The sequence below is a fragment of the Bidens hawaiensis genome, unplaced genomic scaffold (assembly GCF_021521415.1).
Source record: "Bidens hawaiensis isolate Kalapana, Puna unplaced genomic scaffold, B.hawaiensis_p1.1 tig00029657_1, whole genome shotgun sequence".
Classification (NCBI taxonomy): Eukaryota; Viridiplantae; Streptophyta; class Magnoliopsida; order Asterales; family Asteraceae; genus Bidens; species Bidens hawaiensis.
This window is the reverse complement of record NW_027505159.1, coordinates 197,926-209,857: the sequence shown is the minus strand read 5'-3', so window position 1 is coordinate 209,857 and position 11,932 is coordinate 197,926. Positions and strand designations below refer to the sequence as shown.

The window sequence follows — 11,932 nt, the reverse complement described above, 5'->3', positions numbered from 1 at the left end:
TTTTTATTTTCAGTCCTTTAACTTTAGAAACTTGTCATGTCCAGGTCTAACTCTCGTTGTCCAAAAATACTAAGGCGGCTCTTAAAGCGGCTCGCGGCGATGCGAGCGTGCGAAGTGCGCCATCAAAGCGCCACATTGCGCCCAACGCCCTTCGCAGTCGCCATCGCCGTCGCCTTCGCCTTCGCCATCGTCCTCGCCCGAGCCCGTGCGCGTGCGCGTCGGGTGCTACGCACCCTCTACTAGGACCACTTGGTACATGATATTCATAAAAGAATATTATTATGGAAAATATCTTCCTTATAAAGAGCCTCCATTTCTTTACCACTTTCCACGTGGGATGGATTTCATCTTCCCTTATTTATACCTTAGTGGAATGTTTCCACTTTCTTACATCTTCCAATGTGGGATGGAATTTCTTTCACGTAAGTAAACTTAACTTAGGAAATATTTTTATTTCCTTATTTTTCTTATATTTCTTTATTTAATATTTTCTCATGTCTTGTCTTGATATTATTTTTGATCCCTCAACTTTCCTAAGTTGTCAAAATTTGGATCGAAATTTTGGGGATGTTACACATTTGCAATTGATCAATCATTCCCAAGTATTCCATTACCTAAGAATTCATCTAGGGTATCATCATTGGGGCCATCCGTGGGACCTTCTTGATTGAAGGTCTCACTGAAACCTTGAAAGAATGGATTATCGTAGCCCGAAAAAGACGCCACTATTGTTCCCTTTTGGCTTGGGTGGCGATGGTTCGATGATTAAAAATACAGAAGCAAGTACAACCCAGATTTCCCTTGGTGATCAAAGAGACGAAGGTCTGGTGTTGATTGAAGACGAAACGGAAAAAGACCAGGGAGAGAAGAATGACGAGGGTGATCAAGATGGCATGGATGAAAGATGTAAGGTTACCCCTGAGTTTGTCCGGGCTCACCGGGATGCCTTAAAAGCATGCTTAGAAGAACAAGAAAGAAACGACAAACTAATGGTGGTTAAAACACGGCTCTCTTTCGAAACCCCGGATCGAGCCAAAGAAAGTAAACTTGAAGACGCGCCCGACAAAGGGTCGAACTCGTTACTTGAGTCATTGGCCACCTTTTTGTACAGCCAAGGGTAAAGGGAAAATTACCTCAAGTTCTTTCGACACCCCCATACCGTCCTTTAGATACTTCCGACGTTTCCAAATTCACAACACACATAGCCAAAGCACCGTTGCCTCCCAAGCTCCGGTATCCAACCACTGTCGACAAATATGATGGAACTCAAGGCATTGAAGATGACTTACATGCCTTTCGGGGAGCCGGGATGGTCAATTGGTGGACCATGCCCTCTTGGTGTTTCATGTTCCCGCAGACCTTGACGGGAGGCGCTCGGATCTAGTTTAACAGTTTGGAACCTGGATGTCTTGATAGCTATGAAGAACTACGGGGAAAGTTCTTACGAAGTTTCAGTCAGCAACGTAAAGCCATGAAAAGCCCCAACAAAATCCTACACATCCGGTGGAGAGACGAAGAAAAGGTGGAGCAGTTCATGGAACGTTACGTAATGGAAAGCATGAACATCAAGGGAGTACCCGAGGTCATGAAGATCGGTGGGTTCTTAACTGAAGTGAGGTTTTCTCAGCTCACCAAAAAGCTGGGGGAAGATTTTCCCACCACCTTTGATCAGCTCATGGATCGAGTAAGAGCGTTTGTTCAAGGAAAAGACACGGGGTCCAAACTTAGGGAGTGGGAGAGTAAGAAGATAGTACCTCGACAAAGGAACAGAAGTAAGAACGTTGGGGGGGGCATGCTAGGCAAAGGAAAGGCTCCATTCGAGAAGGGACGCTTCGTTCCCTATAGGTCTCCAGCTCACATCCCGTCATACTCTGTGGCCCCCACAATATTTTCCGCCCCAATTATTTTTGGTTCCTTGGCATGAAGGGACACGCTACAGACCCCCATATCCGAAAGGCCGCCAGCTGGAGCGGGTGATGTACTAGCCGCCGACAAGACGAAGTACACCCCCAGGCCTTCCGAGCGTTCAAACAAGCTTACAAAGCTAATCCCCGAGAATATTGTAATTATCACAAGAGTTCCGGGCATACTACCGAAAACTGTGTCCAGTTGAAAAAATTGTGGCAAGCCGCTTTGAAGTCTAGCCAGTTACCCTTGCCTTCCAAGGAACCGGGGTTTAAGGTTAAAGACGAGGATGAAGACAAACACTATGTATACATGATACGCGGAAGGGAATGCGAAGACGAAGACCATGGGATATTGGTAAAGATTGGGAGAATAGCTCGAAGTCTAACAAGCCAACCATGGATGAAAGCACCCATTTCATTCCCTGGTCTGGATGATGATGAAGCCTAGGATATGCCCCTAAACATCTCAGCTAGCGTAGCTGGGCACCGCATCACTTGGGTCCATGTTAACGATGGAAGCGATGTGGAAGTCATGTATGAGCATTGTTTCGTTCGACTCTAAGAGGAGATATGAAGTAGGTTGGAGGAAGATGTCTGTCCTCTCATGTGATTTTCAGGGGAAGTGGTAGAGCCACTCGGCTCCCTTACCCTACCCCTGACCCTTAAAGACGGAGACCGGGTCCGAACAGTCCATCTAAGATTCTCCGTAGTGAGAGCCCCATCAAAGTATAATATTATCTTGGGGAGACCTGGGATGAAAGTGCTTAGATCCGTAGCGTCAACGGTCCATGGTTACATGCGGTTCCCTACATCGAAAGGAATAGCCATCGTTCGATCCTCAGCCGAAATTATTGCCAGGGTATAGGCCAGGGGCAAATTGGAGGATAACCGGGGGAACGTAAAATAATGGATTCTCAATGGGGAGTATTCGAAACAGACAATAAAGATTGGGGCACAACTCAGTGATAAGGGTAAAGCGGGTTTAAAGAAGATGCTTCTGCGTAACACAGACGTTTTTGCGTGGAAGCACGGAGATATGACCTGGGTTCTGCGGTCCTAGGTGCAACATAAGCTCAAGGAGTTACAGTGGATGGAACCAATCAAGCAAAAGAAAAGAAGCCTGGGTCCGGAGAGAAGAAGATCCGTACTAGAATAAACCCGAAAGTTACTACAAGCAGGAATAGTACAGGAGGTGAGATACCCCCAGTGGATCTCCAACCCCGTCTTGATACCCAAGTCAGACAACAGTTGGCATATGTGCGTCGATTTTAAAGACCTCAACAAATCATGCTCGAAGGATTCTTATCCCCTCCCAGAAGTAGAGAAGAAGATTGAATCTCTGCTCCAGTTCCCTTAAAAGTGCTTCTTGGACGCTTATAAGGGGTACCATCAGATCCAGATGAATCCTAAAGATGAAGAGAAAACGGCATTCAACACAAATGAAGGTACTTTCTGTTACACCAAAATGCCCTTTGGTTTGAAAAATGTCGAAGCAACATACCAACGGTTCATGGATCGTTTGTTCGATCACCAAAGGGGACTAAATGTAGAAATTTATGTAGATGACCTGGTGATTAAAAGTGGGGATGAAGAGAGAATGATAATGGACATAAGGGAAACCTTTTTAAACCTTGAGGGGGGCAAACATGAACCTTAATCCGGGGAAGTGCTCATTCGGGGTCGGGGAAGGAAAATTTTTGGGGATGTTGATCACCAAAGAAGGGTTTAAAGCCAGTTCTGAAAATGTGGAAGCGTTATTACACATGCAACCCCCGCGATGTCTCAAAGTAGTCTAAAGCCTGAACGGGAGGTTAGTAGCTTTAAATCGGTTCCTTTCCAAGATAGCTGACCGAACACTCCCTTTCATGGCTGTGTTGAGGAGTATGAAAAAGAATATGTTTTGCTGGAATAGGGAAGCAGACACAGCTTTCCGGGACCTAAAATCACATATAGGGAACCTCCCTACAATTGTGTCCATGTTGCCAGGAGAAACCCTAATTTTGTACGTTTCCCAAACTGACCAAACCATCAGTGTAGTCCTCATGGTGGAAAGGGGAGGAGCTCAGGTGCCTATATATTTTGTCAGTCGAAAACTAAAGGGTCCAGAAAAAAGGTACTCCCCGATAGAAAAATTGGTCTTATCGTTGGTATACACTGCTCGGAAGTCGAGGCGTTACTTCCAAGCTCATGTAATCTGGGTACTATCTGATCGTCCTCTACAACAAGTCCTTATGAAGCCAGAAGTTTCCAGGAGGCTAGCCAAATAGGTAATCGAACTAGGGGGATCATACGATTAATTATAAACCCCGGGTTGCGCTCAAGAGGCAAGTATTAGCTGACTTCCTAACAGATATCCCATCGGGAGTCTAAGAAATAGAAGTTGTAGAGAAAGGGTCAACGTCAAAAAACCAAACAGGAGAGATCGAGGTCCCAAGGGAGGAATCACTAAGGAACCTTTACTACGGATGGGGCCTCCAATGAAGAGGGAAGCGGAGCGGGACTCATACTTGTAAGTCCTGAAGGGATCGAGCTGACCTACACCATCCGCTTAGATTTCCCCAGCACCAACAACGAAGCCGAGTACGAGGCCCTCATGGTCGTACTATGAGTGGCACAAAAGGTTAAATCCCAAAGGATCAAGGCCCATGCCGACTCCCTCCTAATATCTAACCAAGTTAAAGGAGAGTATGATGCAAAGAACCCCGGATGATGGAATATTTGAAAAAATTACAAGAACTATTGAAAAGCTTCAAGGATCCGGAGGTAATTCACATTCCTTAAAGTTGTAACAAGAAGGCATATGCTCTGAGCAAAATGGCCGCTGTAGCCTTTGATCACTGGGCTAGAGATGTTAAAGTTGAAACTCTTAAATCCCCATCCATCACGGAGGCTTCCGTGTCGAAGATTGAGGCTTAGGAGGCCAACTGGATGACTCCCTTCCTCCATTATTTTAAAAGGGGAGTGATGCCCAATGATCACCAAGAGGCTCGGAGGCTCCGTGTTCGAGCCCTCCAGTATGAAGTAATAGACGGGGATTTATACAGAAGATCGTATTTGGGACCCTCCCTCAAGTGTCTAGACACCGACGAAGCCAACTATGTCATACGAGAAATTCATGAAGGGATGTGTGGAATGCACATGTGAGCTAAGATGGTAGTGGCAAGGGCTATGAGGGCCGGGTACTATTAGCTTGCTATGTTTTTAAGTGCGGCGAAAGAGATACATAAATGTGATAGCTGTCAAATACATGACCCTATTTTCAAACAACCCAAGCTCAACCTCATACCCATTAGTTCATCCTGACCATTTCAAAAATGGGGAATTGACATAGTGGGTCCGTTCCCCGAGGGGCCCGGACGGGCAAAGTTCCTAGTAGTTGTCGTGGATTACTACACATGATTTCAGTGTTACATGGTTGATTTTACTTGACATAAGAAATAAGTGTTTTTTTAGAGACAAATATCTCATTGCGAGCAATACGTTTATTCTTTGGGACAGAGAAAATGCCTACCGTCTCTTACTCTCCTCACACCCTACGATTAAATTGTGTTATGATATTACAAACTATTTTGTTCATTGTACGAATACTTAGGGTGTGTTTGGGATTCCTTATTTTCATTAACTTATAACTTATAAACTTTTTGAAAAGTTAATAAGGTGTATAAGGTGTTTGGCAAACCATAAGGCCTTATGGGTTTTAACTTATGGCCAAGGCAAAATAAAGGGGTTTTGAAAAGTTAGGAATCTCTAACTTATTAACTTAATGGGTTTGATTTACCTATTACACCCTTCTACCCCTCAAAACTCATTACACTTCTTTTAATAAAGAGTGTCCTTTTTAGTTATTTTGGTTTTTTCCAACACATAAGCTAATCCAAACATTTTTTGTAAAACTTCTTTTAACAAATTCATAAGTTAATAAGGTCTTTTAACAAGAAGTCCTTTTTCACTTAAATAAGGAATCCCAAACACACCCTTACACCACTAACTATACAATAAAGGGTATTTAACTTACCTTTATTTTTTAGTTAATATATATACTATAACTAGTTTTTATCCTCTGTATTACGGGGGTTGTTTATATTATTTGTTCTAATATTTATTTATTTTTTGAATTTATATTTTTTTATTGTATGAAAGTTAATAATGTACTTATGGTTTGATAATAAATTGTTTCACAAATAAATGAGATATTATAACCCGGTTTAAAAGATTTATGGTTTTGATGAGACCCAAGACCCGTTTATTTTTTTTACTATAAAATTGGTTTTTTAATTATAAATAAATATTTATGAAAGTTAATAATATACTTATGGTTTGATGAGACGCAAGACTCGTTTATTTATTTTACTATTAGATTGGTTTTATAATTTAAATAATATATATATATGTATATATATCTTTTTTAAAATAAATAAAATATTAATTTTTATTATATCCTATTTTATAGGATTTTTAAATCAATAATTTGGTGAGAATAATTTTTAATTTAATGAGATGTTATACCCGTTTATGGATTATCTGGGTTTGGTAAGACCCATACCCATGAATTCGGGTCAAATGCATGAGAAGGCTCCATTTAAAAATCAAGCAAACCTAGTGACTCCAAAAAAAAGAGAAGCGACCACATCACGACACATAGGATTTTTATGTCTTCGTTTATATATATTATAGATAGATTATAATTAATTATTCGGATTTTTCAAGAAAAAACACTAAACGACCGTCAAAAGACCGTGTCAAACAATCCAAAATTGCTCCTCGTAATTTATATCCAAAAGTCCGTCCATTAATAATATCTATCTTCTTCACATCCACCTTTACGAACAACAACTAAAAAGATAACATCTTAACATTATTATTATTCTCTCAACAACTCGATCACTTCTTCAAAGGTACTCAATTCATTTCAATTCCATATTAATATTACTCTTATCAATCTCTATCTTTTAACCCTCAATCTCTAGGGTTTTCAGTTTCAATTCCTTTAATTCACCGTCCAATTGATGTTTGTGCACATGCTAATCGAATGTATTTGAACCCAGTTTTGTAATTATCGAAACCAGAACAAATTTCAGCTGTTTTCTCAATTTCCCCCATTTTAATTGTTAGGGTTTGAACTATGAAGGATAATAAAATTAGGGGTTTTTTTTGTAGATGGAAGACCAGCTAATTTCACGTTCTGATCAGCTTGTGGTGGCCCCACAGGAAGGTGGGAATTTAGGGGTTGTTGCTGAGGCTTCCAGCAGTCAAACTGCTGGTACGAAAGACGAAGAGTGTAATGCGTCGGGTGAGGAAGAACCGTTGATTAAGTCGGTTGAGTGTCGGATATGCCAGGAGGAAGATAGCGTTAAAAACCTTGAAGTTCCTTGTGCTTGCAGTGGCAGCCTTAAGGCAATTAATTAATTGATTAATAATATTCGCGTTGTTTAAACAGTGGTTTTGATAATATTTATGTTATGTTGCAGTTTGCTCATAGGAAATGTGTTCAGCGATGGTGCGACGAGAAACGAGATATAATTTGTGAAATCTGTCATCAGGTACATTAATTTATACTTTAAAATCTTGTTTTGCTGCCAGTTTCTGTCTTCTTCTGTGACGAAAACATTATGAGTATGATAATTAGTCGTCGTGGTTGTTTGAATTTTGATCACGAATATGTTGTTTGCTTCGGTTGTTAATTAAAATTAGTTTGTTAATGTGTTCATGCTACTTGAAGCAAGCCAGAGGCGGTGCTCCGTTAGATTATTGTTATATAAACTTATGATTTTGCATCTTTGAGCTTGTTTTGCTGTACATAAAGCTGGCTTTTTGTATACAAATATAAAAAAATCTAGAATTAAACTATTTAGTATTTTATTATCTTAGTTTTGGTTTTTAAGGATTAATAATGTAGAAAATGTTATCTAACGTTAATTTATAGAAATTTTCGAATATCAAATGTCTCGTGTTTGTGTTATGTCTTTTAAAACCAAGACTGGATCTTTTATCATGTTTTGATAAGTGACTTAACATCTATAACCTGCACATAGTTTTTGTATATACTTACTATAGTTTTAAATGTAATCTTAACGATGTTATTAATGCAGCACATCATTTAAACTGACTTTACGAAAAATATTTATTATACAGCCTTACAAACCTGGTTACACTGCTCCACCGCCTCAGTCTGATGAAACCATCATCAACATCAGGTATGTTTTCCTATTATTATCACTACAAATAACGTATGTCATCAATTTGAACCGACATATAATAAGGTTGAAGCTTTTTATATATCTCAGTGGAAACTGGACACTTGCTGGTACTCCTTTGGATCTGAATGATCCCCGAGTTTTGGCTATGGCGGCTGCTGAACAACGCCTTCTTGAGTCAGATTATGACGAATATGAAGACAACGGTGCCAGTGGTGCTTCGCTTTGTCGCTCAGTTGCTATCATTGTAAGCCATGATTATGATTATCTGTTTCATGGGTATAGAAAATGATCTTCGGGTTTGTAGTTTGGAAATGATGGAAATGCCCCTGTATTTTGTGTTTTTTGGGCAGTTGATGGCTCTTTTGTTATTGAGGCATGCTTTGACTATTGGAGATGGCGATAATGATGAGGACGACCCGTCTGTATTTTTTGCTGTAAGTGGAGTTGATTGCAAGATTTGATAACTATTTTTTAGGTTGATTATTATTGCAAATTTTGATAAGTTGCGTGTTATCAACAGCTTTTCCTGCTTCGGGCAGCTGGGTTTCTTCTACCTTGCTACATAATGATTTGGGCAATCAGTATGTTGCAACGCCGCAGGCAAGCTCGGGTAAAACACAATGATCTTTGACTTTTTTTTAACTAATGCGTTTTTGTTTTCTATCATTCTTAAGAGGTTAATTTATATGACAAAAGGGTCATTCACGTTGCATTTTATTGATAACTAGTGAAATGGTTAATACAGATAACAGTAAAGGAAACACATCAAAAGGGGCTTTAACTTGTTAAAGTGTATTAAAAAAGTTATATTATCATTTTAAGAATCCAGTTTCTTTTTGTCTTCATATTCAATAAAAATATATATTTATACATCTAAAAATACTGGATAAACGGTGGATAAACGGTGTTGGTGGGTCAATCCACTTGACCGGTTTACTAAAATCAAACTTAATAGTAACCCATATTGACGTGAACGTGATTATTTACTGACCCATTTTGCAACCTCTACTTTTTCGTATCCTGTACATTAGTTATATCATCATCCAAATCCAATAACATAGTTTTTCATGGTCATATTTAATACAAAAAATATCTATAATATTATAAAAAAAGGCCAAAAAGTGTTGACGGGTTAACCTATCATTAACTGCTCCTAGTTGTGATACCTTAGCCAAAACCCACATCAGCCGTTGACTGGAGATGTTGGCTCCTTCAGGAATGTTTGACCTCAAATATCGACACTATTTGGGTGCTTTGGTTGTGGTGCTAGGGCTGCAAGCTTGAAGAGCCGAGCTGCTCGCGAGCTACTTGAGATCGGATCCATAAAAAGCTCGAAACGAGCCGAGCCTTGTCGAGCCAAAGCCAGATCTAGAACCTCAAATAGAGCTTGTTTAGTAATTGAGTCTGAGATCGAGGCGTCACAGAACCAACACCGCTCAGGCAGTGGGGGCTACTATTGAGGCCAAAATCAAACTCGTGGGCCACAGCTGCCTTCGGGTTATCAGCAGTTGGTACGGAAATGTGGCCCAATATTTGGATTCCCAACATGTCACCATATTGGGCTCCATGGTGGGCCTCAGTCCCTCCTTGCCCGTACCCAACTCAGCTTGGTTGGGCTGGACCTACCTGGCCCACACCTCCTAAACTATATCTAATGACATTGTGGTCGGATAGGGATCATTTAGGCTCACCGAGCTTTAGTGAGCCTAGTGCGATTTTAAGTTTAAACTCTTTTGGCCTTCAATGTATTAATTTCACACTGCACATCCGAGCTCGAGCCGAGCCAAAGCCTGTTTAATGTACTGCACACTAGCTTGAGCCGAGTTTAGGCTCGTTAAGGTTTTCTCAAATATATAAAAATAATTAAAAATGTATATAAATTAATTAATTGATATTAAATGAGCCGAGCCCAATCAAGAAAAAGACTCACGAGCCGAGCTCGAGCTCAGAAAAATAAATCGAAATGAGCCGAGCTCGAGCTTCAGCTCAACTAGGCTAGAGCTCCGCACATTTATTATTTCTTACTTTATATATGTATAACATATATTAATTATAGTTTATATAGATAGCATAATACAGTTTGTGTAGTTATTTTTATCATATATACATTATAATAGTTAATATATTAAATATATTTAGTATGTTAAATAAAAGTTGGTTAAATAGCTGGCTCGTTTAGGCTCGCAAGCCAGCGTGAGCTTTATAAGTGGAGCTTGGTCTTGTTTACTAAACAAGCTTATTTTTAGGCTCAAAGTCGTTAAAGTTTGGCTCGAATCGAGCTTTTAGTGAGCCTATCTCGATAGCTCACGAGTGGCTTGGCTTGTTTACATGCCTAGTAGATACGTAACCAAAAACAAAGCTGTGAGTTTTTGGGGAGCAAAGCGGACAATATTATCGGTATGAGAGTCAGATGTCAATATGTCACATGAACTCACTCTGACCTAATATCTAGGGCTGTTAACGAACCGGGCCGAACTGAGCGAGCATCTGCTCGAACTCGGCTAGAATTGAAACCGAGCGGTTCGGATCGGTTCGAATTTAAGTAAACGAGCGAAAAAACGTTGCTCGAACTCGGCTCGAATTGAAACTGAGCGGCTCGGATCGGCTCGTTTTCGCTCAGATTGGAATGAAGAAGACGAGAATACGAGATGACTAAACTTTAGGATGGAGAACAGCCTGTGATTAACCATTGGAGCGATGATTATGATTCTCCGATTCAGCGACGTGCGGTGTGGATAGAGTGAAGTGGAGCCATGGCATGGACTGTGACAATATGGATAGAGAGGGTGATGCCCTGGTGATGGAACGGAATGGATTTGTGGCGCCGTGGCTGTGGATGAAGAGGAAACACTCATATTATTTAGGGGTTGTGTGTTTACCCTACATTATTATCTTTTTATTTGTTTGATATTTCAAGTACACCAAATATAATTAAATTAAATATTATTCAATATTGCAATATCAGTATTCAATATATTTATAAAAATAATTACATATTTGTACAAATATAATAATATGTGTATATGTATATATTTTTATATGATTATTATATGTACATATATATATATAATAAAACAAACTAAAAATATTCGAGCCGAACCGAATCGAGCGAAGCCTTACTCGTTGCTTGGCTCGTTTACAAACCGAACCGAGCAGAGCGGCTCGTTTACAATCGAACGAAAAAATGAGCGAACGACGAGCAGTTTGGACGGCCCTATTAATTTGTGTGCCATGCCCATTTTGTCACTTATTTTTCTATCAGGATTTAGTAAATAACCAGTATTTTTACACCGTTTTTGTAATTAATTAGGAAGTTGAAACATTGGCGGCAGCAGACGTTGCATTCATGATTCAGGCAGGGCAACACAGCGGGTTGCAGGTCACAATTGCACCAGGAACCGCCATGGCTCCATCACCTACAGTCATGGCACCAGTAACCCCAGTCCATGGCCCGCTTCAATAGTATATACACATAACATAGCTGCTATACATTTATGTTCTTTAAATTATGTTTCATCAAACATGAAATTTGTGAGATTATATCCCGCATTTGAGTTGTGTGTTTTGTGTCTTAAAAGCTTTTTATCAGCTGAATATCTTTCTTGTATCAAGTTTAAACATACTTGTTTATTTATTTAATGTTGTACAAGTTAAATAATATCACAAAATAAGATAAATGGGACCCAGAAAAGAAATAAGTTAGAATAGTGAAATAAATGGTTATAGGGAAAGAAAGAAAAGCATAAAGCAGAATCAAGCACAAGAAATCATGACTGGCTTATAAGTTGCATGGATTAAAGAGCTTGGAATTCTAAAGTTGAGTTCAAG

General features: G+C 39.8%; 1 protein-coding gene across 1 annotated transcript; it reads left to right on the top strand.

Annotated features, from left to right (window-relative positions):
* The first annotated feature begins 6,678 nt into the window (after window positions 1-6,678).
* On the top strand, window positions 6,679-11,644 carry LOC143611148 (uncharacterized). Its single transcript, XM_077085429.1, has 8 exons — window positions 6,679-6,802; window positions 7,065-7,301; window positions 7,376-7,447; window positions 8,040-8,101; window positions 8,192-8,348; window positions 8,455-8,538; window positions 8,625-8,714; window positions 11,415-11,644. Exons 2-8 carry the CDS (start codon window positions 7,065-7,067, stop codon window positions 11,565-11,567), a joined length of 855 nt encoding a protein of 284 aa, XP_076941544.1. The 5' UTR covers window positions 6,679-6,802; the 3' UTR covers window positions 11,568-11,644.
* The last annotated feature ends 288 nt before the right edge of the window (window positions 11,645-11,932 follow it).

Bases quoted from the DNA above. Each gene is read 5' to 3' on its own strand.
- LOC143611148 (XM_077085429.1), top strand. From the start codon at position 7,065: ATGGAAGACCAGCTAATTTCACGTTCTGATCAGCTTGTGGTGGCCCCA. The intron at 8,349-8,454 runs GTAAGCCATGAT...TTTTTTGGGCAG, and splicing joins GTCGCTCAGTTGCTATCATT to TTGATGGCTCTTTTGTTATT. The intron at 8,539-8,624 runs GTAAGTGGAGTT...TGTTATCAACAG, and splicing joins ACCCGTCTGTATTTTTTGCT to CTTTTCCTGCTTCGGGCAGC.